At 38.1% G+C, this 13,971-nt stretch overlaps 2 protein-coding genes across 2 annotated transcripts; one reads left to right on the top strand and one right to left on the bottom strand.

Annotated features, from left to right (window-relative positions):
- LOC127771503 (MADS-box transcription factor 17) lies at positions 1-5,948 on the top strand. The gene is made up of 8 exons (XM_052297422.1): positions 1-438; positions 2,376-2,460; positions 2,865-2,926; positions 3,012-3,111; positions 3,814-3,855; positions 5,211-5,252; positions 5,412-5,551; positions 5,634-5,948. Exons 1-8 carry the CDS (start codon positions 257-259, stop codon positions 5,728-5,730), a joined length of 750 nt encoding a protein of 249 aa, XP_052153382.1. The 5' UTR covers positions 1-256; the 3' UTR covers positions 5,731-5,948.
- Positions 5,949-9,509: 3,561 nt separating this feature from the next.
- On the bottom strand, positions 9,510-10,370 carry LOC127770013 (putative RING-H2 finger protein ATL50). The gene has a single exon (XM_052295681.1). The coding sequence runs from the start codon at positions 10,193-10,195 to the stop codon at positions 9,707-9,709; it is 489 nt and encodes a 162-aa protein (XP_052151641.1). The 5' UTR covers positions 10,196-10,370; the 3' UTR covers positions 9,510-9,706.
- Between the last annotated feature and the right edge of the window lie 3,601 nt (positions 10,371-13,971).

Consider the following 13,971-nt stretch of genomic DNA (forward strand, 5'->3'; position numbering starts at 1 on the left):
TAGCTGGGCCCCTTTGGGATGTCTCCTCTCTCCACTGATATTCCTCCTCTTCCTAGATCATATCTCATCCCATCATCGGTCATATTCTCCTCAGCTTCATGTTGCTGAGCTATAGGCGAATGGTTGACAAGAGTACTAGTTAGCTTAATAATATAGCTTTGCAAAAGTTGAGGTAAGGGGTTGTGAGAAGAAGCAGCTTGATTTTGCTACTGGCTTTGTGCTGCTGTGTGGTTGTTCTGGTGTGGATCGATCAGAGATGGGGAGGGGAAGGGTTGAGCTGAAGCGCATCGAGAACAAGATCAACCGGCAGGTCACCTTCTCCAAGCGCCGCAACGGCCTCCTCAAGAAGGCGTACGAGCTCTCCGTGCTCTGCGACGCGGAGGTGGCGCTCATCATCTTCTCCAGCCGCGGCAAGCTGTACGAATTCGGTAGCGCCGGGTAAGCGTGTGCATGATCCGTTCAGTACCCTAATCGTATGTGATTCTTGCAGATCTGGTGATTAATTTCTCTCTTCCCTTTGGTTTGTTTTGTTTCCTTCCATGGGATGCGTATTCTCGTTTGCTTCCTTCCTGCAGCAGCTTAAATCCGAAATTGTTTCTTAGATTTTTTGTTACCAAGTATATATATGTGCTCGCTGGTTTATTTTGCTATATGGTTTTTTGTTTCTCGCTAGCGTGCATGTGTTTTCATACATCTTTTAGGCTTAGGTAATCTTGCCGGATGTATGCCTAGCTCTTGCTACTTGCATACTTGGGTAATCTTTTCATAATGAAAATCCTCCAGCCCTAACTCAATAAAGCACATAATATCTCTTCTTCTTCTTCTTCAGAACCTAAAGAGCATTGATTTCTTTCATTCGTGCGTGTGCCCGGCGTGCGCATGTCAGGAGCAGCTAGGTATATGAGGCTCTGAGGCGCAAGTTTTCTGATAGCAAGAGTGACTTGAAGGGGAAAGTGATGGGGTCTCCTGTTTCCATTTAGATGCCGCACCAAGAACTTTGTTTAAATCTTTTTTTTCAGAATTATTGCCTAATTTGATATCCATATATTTCATTCCTGCAAGTATATAACATCTTCTCTTGCCATCTCTCAGGTAAATTATATTACATATGAACCATGCATATGCCTCTCTTTTCTTTTGATGCATTTGTGTTTTCCTGAAAGGTTCGTGTCCCCGTTTAAATAAAGCTTTCAGATTTTTTTTCCTGATAGGTACATGAGTTTTTTTCATTTATTTGATTAAACCCTCAAACATTATCATCACTTTAGCTGCATATATATGAATTCGATCTTTCAAATCTCTTATGTGTATACGCTCTTTTGCAAGATTTTGTGATTCTGGTATTATTAGTTTTTTGTTGTTGAATTGCCTCTTGCTAATACATGAAGGTAACCGAGAGGGGCTTATGCACATTTTGAGTTGAATGTTAGTAATTGCTATATGTATTGACGGGAAAATCATAAATATATATAGACGAAAAATAACTGTGTTGATTGAAATGCATGGATCGAATTGAACACCGTTTAGTTGTGGAAATTCTTTTATTTCTTCTCCGTGATCAGTGTGTAGGGCTTCTCTCCATGACCATCATATCATTCTTTCCATGAAAAAAAATTTAATAAAGTAAATACATTAGGAAAGAGTTTTGTGTTATTGTGACCGGCAACTCTTTTTCTAACTTTCTCTTAACCTTTTATCACATGAATATGTTTTTTTCTTTTTTTCATCATAGTTTATTTTGCAACATTTACTTTTGAGTCGCCAAGAACACACATATAAAGCTTTACTTAGAAATATTCTTTTTATTTGCTAATAAGTGATTCGGATAAGCATATGAATAAGCGAAACAATGAGGCTTTGTGTCCGAATTAGAGCATCATTAAACAATTTCTGAAAGCAATTTCTTCAGTAGCGATGATCGAAAGGGATTCGTTGAACTCTAACAATTATTAAAATTGTTCTTGACCACAAATTCACCTGGCCATATGATTATCATTACCTATTTTCTGCAATTAAATTTATGTATTTTCATTCTGTTATATTAGTCTCCTGCTGTTTAAAATTACATATCATTCTACCTTGTCTAATTTATGTCAAACATTTCTATCCTTGACAGTCAATTTCTAGAAATTTGTATAAGTTAACAACATGCGAATTATATATTACAAAAGTATTTCTCATGATGAATCTAAAAACATAAATCTTATGATATTAAACTATATGAAATTTTAAATTTTGATGGCAAAACGTACAAATGTTTAACTTAGAACAAAACTAGAATGCAAGTAATTTCAAATGCAGGGCGCAGAGTAGATTTTATTGCATTCGGCTTTATGTATGTGAGTAACATATCCTAAACCTATTTTTGTTTGCAGAATAAACAAGACATTGGAAAAGTACAATAGTTGCTGTTACAACGCTCAAGGTTCAAATAGTGCTCTTGCTGGTGGTGAACATCAGGTATTCATAGAATAGTTGTCAAACACACTTCGGTAACCATATTATGCAGAATCCTTTAAAGTTCAAATATACATATCTAGACCTCTTTGCCAGTAATATTGTCTCAAATTCTTGAGATGCAAGGAGGATCAATGAAGAGATATATAGTACTTAAATATTTCTGATTTTAATTTGAAGATTGCAATCAAATTCTAATATATGTACTAGTTCAGTGAATAAGATATTAGTACTTACATTTTCTAAACCTAATGATAATATCGCTTTTTTCCTTGATGCAATAAAAATTAAACATTCAGATTCATATAAAATAAAATTCAAGGGTAAATAAGAACAAAAATAAATGCTTACTATTTTGGATTTTATCAATTATTGGTTTTAGTTTTTTTTTCCCATTTGACCCATAGAGCTGGTACCAAGAGATGTCAAGGCTCAAGACTAAGCTTGAATGTCTCCAACGCTCTCAGAGGTACTGCACTGCATCAGCTGTTTCAGGAACACTTGAAATGCTTCACCACTTGAATGTTTGGGTGTTATATTTGCATATACAACAGGCACATGCTTGGTGAAGATCATGGACCATTGAGCATAAAGGAACTGCAGCAGCTGGAGAAGCAACTTGAGTACTCACTGTCACAGGCTCGACAACGAAAGGTTATATCACCACACAATAAAATAAGTGTAGTTCCTTCAATTACCTTGTTAATTAACATACAATAATATCTGCTAGTATCTAGTACAATACTGTATGCATTATTCTATATATACAACCTATATCTTGACAAATAAAAGGGATATATACTGCAAATATATCCATCTGATGAATTGTAAGATATTAACCACTTAAGCCGTAAATGGTGCTAAAAAAGACAACGCAGCCGTAATATATATAAGCAACAAATATTGCATGAGTGTACGTACTTGATCAACAAATTTTACGGCGATCTCTGCTGGTAGTAGGATCAATATCTGGACCTTTCATCTTTACCCATCCAATATATATTTATATTACTAACTTAACCATTGGTAGTAGAATATTTTGTCTATAGGTAGTAAAATTCATAAATCAACTGTATATAATTTCTACTGATAATAAAATAATATCAATAAATATCACAATTAATAAAAGTACTTGATTGAGCACCAAGTTTATTTCTATAATAAAAAGACACCATAAATTTTCTATAATTGCTTTTGCTTCCTTCCAACTTCGGGGGGACATGGTTTATATGCTCCTATGCCCTGAAATACTAAATATGTCAGAAGAAGAAGACAACAAAGTACAGGGCTTAACTTGCATGCTCGTCCATATAAAAGTTATCTAAATTTTAGTTGAGTTCTTTGTATTTATTTCAGACACAAATCATGATGGAGCAGGTCGACGATCTTCGCCGGAAGGTATTGGAATATCTGTCAAATGTTGTCGCTTTTCTATAAATCTGTAACATCGTAATTAATCATATGATCAAGATTACTAAACCATATATTTGTATGATATGATAGCTTATCAGATCTAGATAATTAATCCTGAAGGTTGTGGACGTATTGCTTTATAATTCAATACTTGTTGCTTCAGATATGGGGAATTTCAAGTGCACCACAGAGTTCGAGGACATCAAACATTATGCTGCCATTTTTTCAGAATCTTTCCTAAATATTTATATATGCTTTGGTTATTACTAGGGTATTCCGTGAGGAACTATATATTCTCTCCTTTAGATGAGAATGTATTTGTTCCTGATTTTACTCAATCGTAAAAAAAAACGGTTTATACCTAGGAAAATAAATGTAACACCTTATAATACAGATGCCCATCTGAGTCGCTGCGTCCGTACCTACATTTCATACGGCTTTTATGTTTATGCGTTAATTTTTCAAGTTGCAATATGGCCACCAACTATTAATTAAAAAGGGATTTATTTTGTCAATTATCAGAACGAATTATTGAATCTTATCAAGAATGAATTAATTACATACCAATATTATCTATCATGTCACAAAATCATTATGATCACAAGGAGCTGTTTGCAAGACTTTTAGGGTTAATTCTTTTTTTCTTGCTATGGCTAGGGGTGATAGCTGATTAAGGTCCATGGATTTTTTTACATCCGTATCTAGCATTTGTATATTTTTAGATCCAGTCTTCAAATTTTATAGACTAAAAACTTGGGCCAATTAGCACCCTAGCTGTGGCTCATATGTTGCTGCATATACTCTTTATATATATATATGTTTGATGGTATTTACTTTTAAACATAACCATTCATATTATTGAAAGAACCGTGCAAATATATAGAAATATAAGTCATGTCTAAAGTACAAACAAAATGGAATAGAAGGATGAATGGTCAAATTTATGTTAAAAAGTCAATGGCATTAGACATAAAAGAAATAAAGGGAGTATACATCTACCTATCTAGCTGGAACTCCAAGTTCTATTGTCTGGAAATTGGAATAGGCTAGCTCTTGCTGACCTGTTTAACTGGCTTTGGTGGGGTGCTGATGTTCCATATGTAATGGGGATGACATTACACCAAAATCACTCAGCCTTTCTGCTTAATTTGCTTAGTAGGAGTAGTGTAGTACTCCTGAACTTGAACCCTGTAGCATGTCGTTTCTGATAATAGAAGCGGGACAGAGTGTTATGTTTTTCTCTCGAAAAAATAAAATATAGTTAATCACATCTAGTAATCCTGCCTCAAAAGTGCTAGTTGTATATTCCCTAGTTGACTGATTATCTGGGCTGCCTGCAGGAACGCCAGCTTGGAGAACTCAATAAGCAACTGAAAAACAAGGTCCTACTTATCGTTTCCACAATTAATTTCTGCCTTTCAATTTGGTGGATTGGGAATACTGTACAACCACTTCTCTGTTTTCTAGTGTTAATTAGTGTATCTTCGAATTTTGTCATGTCATTTCGCCATGTAGTACTAACACATCGCTACACCATTCAGCTAGAAGCTGAAGCCGATAGCAGCAACTGCAGATCAGCCATCCAGGATTCCTGGGTCCATGGCACCGTTGTCAGTGGCGGCAGAGTGCTGAATGCTCAACCACCACCAGATATTGACTGTGAGCCTACTCTGCAAATTGGGTAAGTTTGGAAGACAAAACTAAAACCTGATCAATCTGATCTCCCGAACCAACGTGTTTGAAAATATGCATGCACGCTACAGGTACTATCAATTTGTCCGTCCTGAGGCGGCCAATCCAAGAAGCAATGGAGGAGGAGGGGATCAGAACAACAACTTTGTGATGGGATGGCCCCTCTGAAGTCCAAGCTTGCTAATAAAAACGCTGGCGTGCTATAATATATAGTTCGGCAAATGTTGAAACACATGTGTTCTCAGTATGTATATTTCTCCCCTATCCGGTGGTACTCTTAGCACGTACCTATGAGTGTATGTTTGTACGTTATCTATACTCTATGCTAGGCAACCCTATACTATTATGGTAAGACGTCTATCTTTTCAATCTATCTATACGTACCATACTAATTGGCAAATTTTGTGTAGCTACCGGATTAAGTGTGCTACCTACTGTAAAGATCCCAAGAGTTTTGCATGAATATATTTGGCTAGAGCGATCATTTAATTCTATTTATTCAAAATTTTCTAATGTGCACAATGGGACTTGTGTGAATTGTTAGATCATTGTTATAGAACACCTAAATTCGAAGAAACTTTCGGTAGCATATGTCCTACAGAGCAAACACAAACAAAACAGAGCATACACAAACATAACACAAACCTATTCATGCCCTCAACTACCGTTATTTCCCTTAGGCGGTGACTCTTATATTTAAAGGTATGAAAATTTGAAAATGGGGTCAATATTTAAATTATGGTGTACAAAATATGAGGTTTAAGAAGGCAACTCGTTTTTTTCGAGCTTGTTTTATTTAGTAAAGGGTTTTCAAAATCTTCAATTCAACTAGTTTTACGTACTAAAATACATGACTAGTAATTAAATTTGGACTAGGGTGTTAGATAGGTCCATAATATCGTAATCTGCACATATATCACCCAGATATGATTACCAACGTGGTTGTCTACGGAGGCCAAAAGTTCACATCCAACCCCCTTCCTTACCCATGGTGGTAACAAATATGCGTTTAACCCCTCCGAGTTTGTTACCAACTATGACAAAAAGATGCCGCACCTCGATGTCCCCTCCCCTCCTTCGCTGCACTTCACTGTCTCCTTCCCCTCCCTAGCTGCATTTCGTGCAGCCCTACCCTTGTTGCACTTCGTGATGCGTCCCCTCCCTGATTCGAAAGAGAAGAGATAGAGTATACAGGAGTCGGGATAGCGACAAATTCGAAGCAGAGGGGTTAAATGCATAATTATTGTCACACTGAGTTAGGGAGAAGGACGAATGCAAAGCTTTTGGCCACTATGAACAACCACATTAAGAGCCATAGCCAGTTAAAGACAGTTTGTTTCACGGGTGATACACTAATCTAAGATTACGGATCTAGATATACGATTTATATGTTGATGGACCTAAGTGGTACCTCGGTTCAAGTTTAAAGACTTGTTGTTTATTTTACCCTACAAAAGTTTTGCAAATGCTACCATACTGAACGCTACATAAGAGTTTGGATAAAGGGTCATGTCTTATTGTACCTCCTTAGGTTGTGTTCTAAGTCAATTTTTCCAACTTCATCTCCCTCGTTTTATGCATGCACGCTTCCCAAACTACTAACGGACTAACGGTTCTGTACGATCGTAAATGGCCTTTCCACCCCAAAAGCTAGCCATTGAGGTGAGGGGCTCTCCCACTTATATCTTAGTTCATTTGTCTTTCCACAACCAATGTGGGACTATTCAACAGGTTCATTTTTCTCAAAAGTTTTCTATAGGATAGTTATTTTAAAAAATCATATTACTTAGTTCATTTTTTTTGCAAAAATAGCAAACACTTAATTAATGATGCACTAATGCGTGCTTTGTTTGGCGTGCCATACCAACCCTACCTCCGGAACACACCTTTAGTCAAACTTGGACAAGGGGTACCGAGGGTATATATATAAGTCCTCTGAGGAGAGAATGGAATCGAATATCGAACAATCCCACGAGCGAACACTAGCCACATCGAGTTAACAACTGGAGGAGCTCCACAGTTCGCTACCAACCACATCGCCAAGGTCCCATCTCGCCAACTTTGTTGGGTAGACTAGATGAGAGTTCTCATCCACATATATGTACATGGTCTGCTTTTTAGGGCAATACTCCTTCCGTTTTAATTTATTTGTTGTTCTAGCAAATCTCACCAAGGAGGTATAGCAAGTTACATAGTTATCCTCATTAGTTGCATCCTAATTAATTTCCTAAAGCAAATAGTATCAAAGGTCTTGTGTGGAGTAGTAATACTATTGTGGTTGTATTTATGAAGAGTAGAAAGGGAAAGTTAGCTCAAAAAAAAATTTTGGAGTGTGAAAACGATAAGTATTTTTTTAAAAAACATAAATGCTAAAACAAGAAGTAATTTCAAACATAGGAAGTATATATAAACAAGAGTAGGACTATTACCCAAACTGAGGGTCTAAACCTATATAAAAACATTTTCTGTTGTCTTTGGTTGTAGGTCTGACAATATCCTCGTATCCACCATATGTATCCTAGATACACAAATAACGCAATCAAGATATTATCGTCAAAAACCTTATCATCACACCCATACACCAAACACATACATATAGATAACAAGGTGCACTTAACTAAGCGTACACAAAGATTGATCGGCCAAAGAAAAGAGAGCTCAAATGTAACGGAATAAGATTGACAAAATATATAAGTTTTGTGATATGCCCATCCGCCAATCACCCTAGCCGTCAAAAACAATAAACTTCCTTGGTTTAAATCTTGATTTAAATTCATTTGTTTGACTGGATTGACATTGTTTAGGCACCATGTTAACTGTTTGTGAAGTTTTTTTTTATTGTTTCTAAGATCAATTTATCTTGGTTAGGTTGTATGCTTTTCTTTGCATATGAAGAAATTGATTGCTGGTGCTAAACATTTAGTTGTTGTTGGCGAGTGTTTATCTTACCTAACATTTCATTAATTTGCATCCCGTGTAGCTTCTCGATTGTGTTGTTTGGGATTGGGAGCACTTGTTTTTTTCTAAGAAACATAGTACATACCCGGACTCTCACATATGCACGAGCACACATTTTATCCGTATGAGCATATTCAGAAGATTGAACAAATATATTTGACTAAATTACCACAGATGGCTCGCTCTTGATTGGCATATTTATTCACTTTGCGCATGCACTGTTTCTTCCCCCCCCCCCCCCCCCTAAAATCATTAAGGAAAACTTCTCAAAACACATTCAATTTAAGAGCAACTAAATTTCAAGTTTGAATTTTGGATATGTTACCAGGAAAATACATCCAAGTACGTGTTATTAACTATTATTGAGGAAACGTTTATGTCGTAGTAACAGATCCCCACAAAGATTGATGCCACCTTCCTACCATAATTTGTGATTATGTTCATACACTTTATACATGGTTAGTTGCCCACCAATCCGATTCAGTTGAGGCTGATCAATCAACAGGGCGCGTGTGCGTATTGCATGAAGTCTGAACCCGAGCAAGTTTAAATAGCCAACTACTAGCTCCAACTTATTTATAGACAATCTAATAGTTCATTTATACAATAGTTATCTATAAACATATACTTCCTCCGTTTCACAATGTAAATCATTCTAACATATCCCACATTCATATTGATGTTAATGAATCTAAACATATATATCTATCTAGATTCATTAACATCAATATGAATGCGAAAAATGCTAGAATGACTTATATTGTGAAATGGAGGGAGTAGTACACTATTAATATATGGTCCTACATCTCATACACGCACAATGTATTAGATTCCGTGCTGCAGCTGGCTGTAAATATATAGCCCGTTTTCCTTCTCTCTTATCTCTTCTCTTTTCCACGTATGCTTATAGCTTACTTGTAGCCTGCTATTGTACTCGCTCTAAACGGGTGCACATTACCTAGCTCGTCGGATGCAACTATGCGTCAAAGTACACCCGTGGAATTCCAAAATGCCATTAATTTTCGCGTGAGCACAACTATCAATTGATTAGCACCGGTACTGCTTGGTGGTTAGTCGTCCTGATCAGAATCAGTCTGCGGTTGGCCTGCACCCATCCAGCAACAATGGCGAGATGTACAGCCTGAAATGACGAAACTGCCCCCATGGCGCCGTGCCGCGAGACAATCTAGCCTAACCGCCTACTGCCAAGCAGGCCCCTTCGTTGACGTGGCAGCAGGTGGGACCGACAGAGCGGGCACGTCACCTCTCCCAGGTCGATCCACCGGTCGATGCAGCCGATGTGGAAGGCGTGGGTGCAGTTGCCCAGCCGCCTCACCTCGTCCGTCGCCTCCAGCCTCTCCAGGCACACCCTGCACGTGGCCGGGTAGCCGCTCTCGCCGTCGTGGCAATCCGCCGACAGGTCGGCGAGTTGCATGTACTCGACCAGCGGGAGGCCCCGCTTCACCGCCTCGGGCTGCAGGCCGTCGTCGCCGAGGCGATCGCGGCGGCGGCCGTGGATGAGCGGCGCGTGGTCCTCGACGGTGTAGGGGAACTCGTAGAGGCCGAGGAAGCAGAGTATCAGCACGAAGGCCAGCGCCACGGCCTGGAGCAGCTTGAACAGCGCGACGATGGGCCGCGGGATCTGGCGGCAGAAGCACACCAGCGGAAAGCTCATGGCACCGTACACACACGCACACGCGCTCCTCTGTTGCAGCTGGAGGCAAGCGAGGGACAGGGGAAGGCGCCGGCAGGAGGAGCGCTTGCCGCGCGCGCGAGGTGCATAGGTGGCGCGGCACACAGACACGCAGCAGCAGTGTCTGGTTTTAGAGGGCGAAACGTCGGGCTAGTACCGGAGAGTTCATTTATAGAGACGTCCCCGTTAGGGAAAAGCGGTTCGTACATACATACTCCCATATGCTATCGTGTGTTTGCAATCTGCACTGCACGGTCTCATCAACATGGCGCTTTGGGAATTAAGGGAGTAGCTTAGCCAGGAAAAAAGGTTGTGGCGTGGCTGTCGTTCCAAAAGCACGATGGGTGCGTGCAAACACCGGGACGGACTTCCGCGCCGTCACACGTAGCGAACGCGCGGGCACCGTGTGTTGCAGAGTCGGTGTCTCATTGGCGTAGCGTGAAACGGGACCCCTGTGGAGGCCGCCCGAGCTGCGTACGTATTCACGAGTTCAGCGTGATCCGGGTTTTGGCATGTCGTGCGAATGTTAGATGCGACTCATATCAAGTTGGTTGCGGGCGCACGTACGTATTAATACCGGCCGGGATGAAATGGACCAGGTACATTCATGCATATGGGCTGCTAAAACGACCGAAAAATACAGAATTGAAAAGATAGTGTCATCTAACCACAAATTATTATGATAAGTCTTTGCACGTTACTCTCGTGGTCATCACATAAACATCATTGCGTATAGAGGTGGTTAAGATAAGAACGACACGGCAATAACTTAGAGGGAAAAAAAATCCAAATTACTTACTGAACTATCGTGGCAGTATGAATTACCATCCTCATTTCAAAAACCAGATATTCTTCACCCTCAACTTTTTATATCGGACAAATTATCCATCTACCAGACTCTGGAGCGATTTTGGTCCTACGTGACGTACACATGGTAGTCCAGTCAGTATAAAAAATTGTAAAAAAAGAAGGGCCCATATGTGGTGACTGAGAGAAGAAGCAAAACTGACCAATGGACCCCCACTATTTTTATTTTTTATATATTGACTGGAGTGCAACATGTGCACCACATAGGACCAAAACTGATCCGGAGTCGGCTAGGAGAGTAATTTGTCAGGTACAAAAAGTTAAGGGTGAAAAATGTCTGATCTTTTAATTGAGGGGGGTAATTTGTACGATCACAATTGTTCAGGAGGTAATTCGTATTTTTTCTAACTTATATGTGCAAAGATTTATAATAGTGTGTATTTTTTTTAATAAAAAGTGGATGGATTTAAAAATTGCATAAGTCCGTTTTGCGCATTTCAACTATTGTGTTTGTTTAAAAAACACCCCTCGACTTTAAAACTAACTATTCCCTCCGTCCTAAAATATTGCAACCTAAGATGAAATTTGTAGTACTAAGATGAGTATAACCCCATCCTAGAACAATATTTCAGAAAGAAGGAAGTATAATACACCACTGATCTATCAAAATTGTTCAACTTACCTCAATCAGTCCAAACAAGGGTAGTTTTCACCTACATGAGACTTATATGTAGTCCAGTCAACAAAATCATTTTTTTTAGAAACTAGTACTAAGATCTACCCCTCCGGTCCATAAAAAACTCAATCCTACCAACGAACCTAGACACATGTGTGTCTAGGTTTATAGCTAGGGTTACTTTTTTTTTCAGAGCAGTACCCCATCATCCTAAAATATAAGCATTTTTAGAATAGTGACAAGTCAAATATTTTTAACTTTTGACTATTAATAGCAAAAAATAAAAAAGATCAATTATATAAAATTGATGTTACTAGATTTATTATTAAACAAACTATCATAATATGTAACTTTTTAATTTAAATATTTTAGTTTTATAGATATTATTGGTCAAAGTAGCACCTTAAAGACCGTGTCAGAATTTAAAAATGCTTATATTTTGGAACGAAGAGAGTATGTATAAGTGACCACATATCTTTTTCTTCTCCTTAGTTTTTTCTCTTACAGCTAGTGGATGCCTAGCTGGTGCACCCACCAGCTACCGTTGCCGCTATATAAATTCTACTCCTCGATAAATCTAAAATTAAACTACGATAAATCAACTTTAAAATGAACCTTTGAAAATTAAATTAAATGGCTTACATCGAGTCACACACACAAAGAGATAAGCGTGAACAGAGAAACCTTTCCGGTTTTCCACCTATCCCTGTAAGATCAAGTACAATAATACTACATCAGCAGGCTATATATATATACCACATCAGATTTTTAGATGAGTTAGAAGAGAGAGAGGAAAGAGAATAGCAATGGGCGACTAAATTAGCGTCGACTACAGCACAAGCTACGATGAAGGTGTGGACCCTACCTTCCTCCTCCCCAATCGATAGCTGAAACAACTACATGGTGGGCCCAACTAAATCAATAAAATAAAGTACTCTCATGTGTCTAGGTTCATAGCTAGGGTTGGCTTTTTTTTTTTGTCAAAGCAGTACTCTACCATCCAAAAATATAAGCATTTTTAGAATAGTGACAAGTCAAACAATTTTAACTTTTGATTATTAATGGCAAAAAAATAAAAAAGATCAATTATGTAAAATTGATGTTACTAGATTTATTATTAAACAAAGTATCATAATATGTAACTTTTTAATTTAAACATTTTATTTTTATAGATATTATTGGTCAAAGTAGCATCTTAAAGACTGTATCAGAATCTAAAAATGCTTATATTTTGGGACGGAGGGAGTATGTATAAGTGACCACATATCTTTTTCTTCTCCTCAGTTTTTCTCTTCCGGCTAGTGGATGCCTAGCTGGTGCACCGACCAGCTATCGTTGCCGCTATACAAATTCTACTCCTCGATAAATCTAAAAATTAAACTACGATAAAACAACTTTAAAATGAACCTTTGAAAATTAAATTAAATGGCTTACATCGAGTCACACACACAAAAAAAGAGAGAAGCGCGAATAGAGGAACCTGTCCAGTTTTCCACCTATCCCTATAAGATCAAATACAATACTACATCAGCAGGCTATATATACCACATCAGATTTTTAGATGAGTTAGAAGAGAGAGAAGAGAAAAGAGAATAGCAATAGGCGACTAAATTAGCGTCGACTACAGCACAAGCTACGATGAAGGTGTGGACCCTACCTTCCTCCTCCCCAATCGATAGCTGAAACAACTACATGGTGGGCCCAACTTAACCAATAAAACAAAGTACTCCATCTGTCCCAAATATAAGCATTTTTAGACTTCGTTATGGTCTTCGAGATGCTACTTTGACCAACAATATCTATAAAAGTAATATATTTTAAATAAAAAGAGAGTTACATATTATTATAGTTTGTTTAATGATAAATCTAACAGTATCAATTCTACATGATTGAGCATATTTTTTTGCTATTAATAGTCAAAGTTAAAAATATCTGACTTGATACTATGCTAAAAATATTTATATTTTAGAACGGATGGAGTATGTAGCTGTGGAATAGAGCTCGTTTATTGTATATTCTATATCCTACCTGATCTATAGATGACATGGATGTAATTGCAGCTAGCAATTGAGTTTCTTATTAAACCTGCTCTAAGCTTGCGCAAGTAATGGAATTTCGATGTGTATCTAGATATACTAGTATACATACGTGTTTATTCAGACTTCAGAGCATCAGAGCAGGTCACAATATATGCACGCTTTGTTTCTGCACATGCAAGCTATCTAAACGTTACTATTGGTTGGATTCGATGTTCAATGAAGGCCATTTGGTGACC

The sequence above is a fragment of the Oryza glaberrima genome, chromosome 4, assembly GCF_000147395.1.
Source record: "Oryza glaberrima chromosome 4, OglaRS2, whole genome shotgun sequence".
Classification (NCBI taxonomy): Eukaryota; Viridiplantae; Streptophyta; class Magnoliopsida; order Poales; family Poaceae; genus Oryza; species Oryza glaberrima.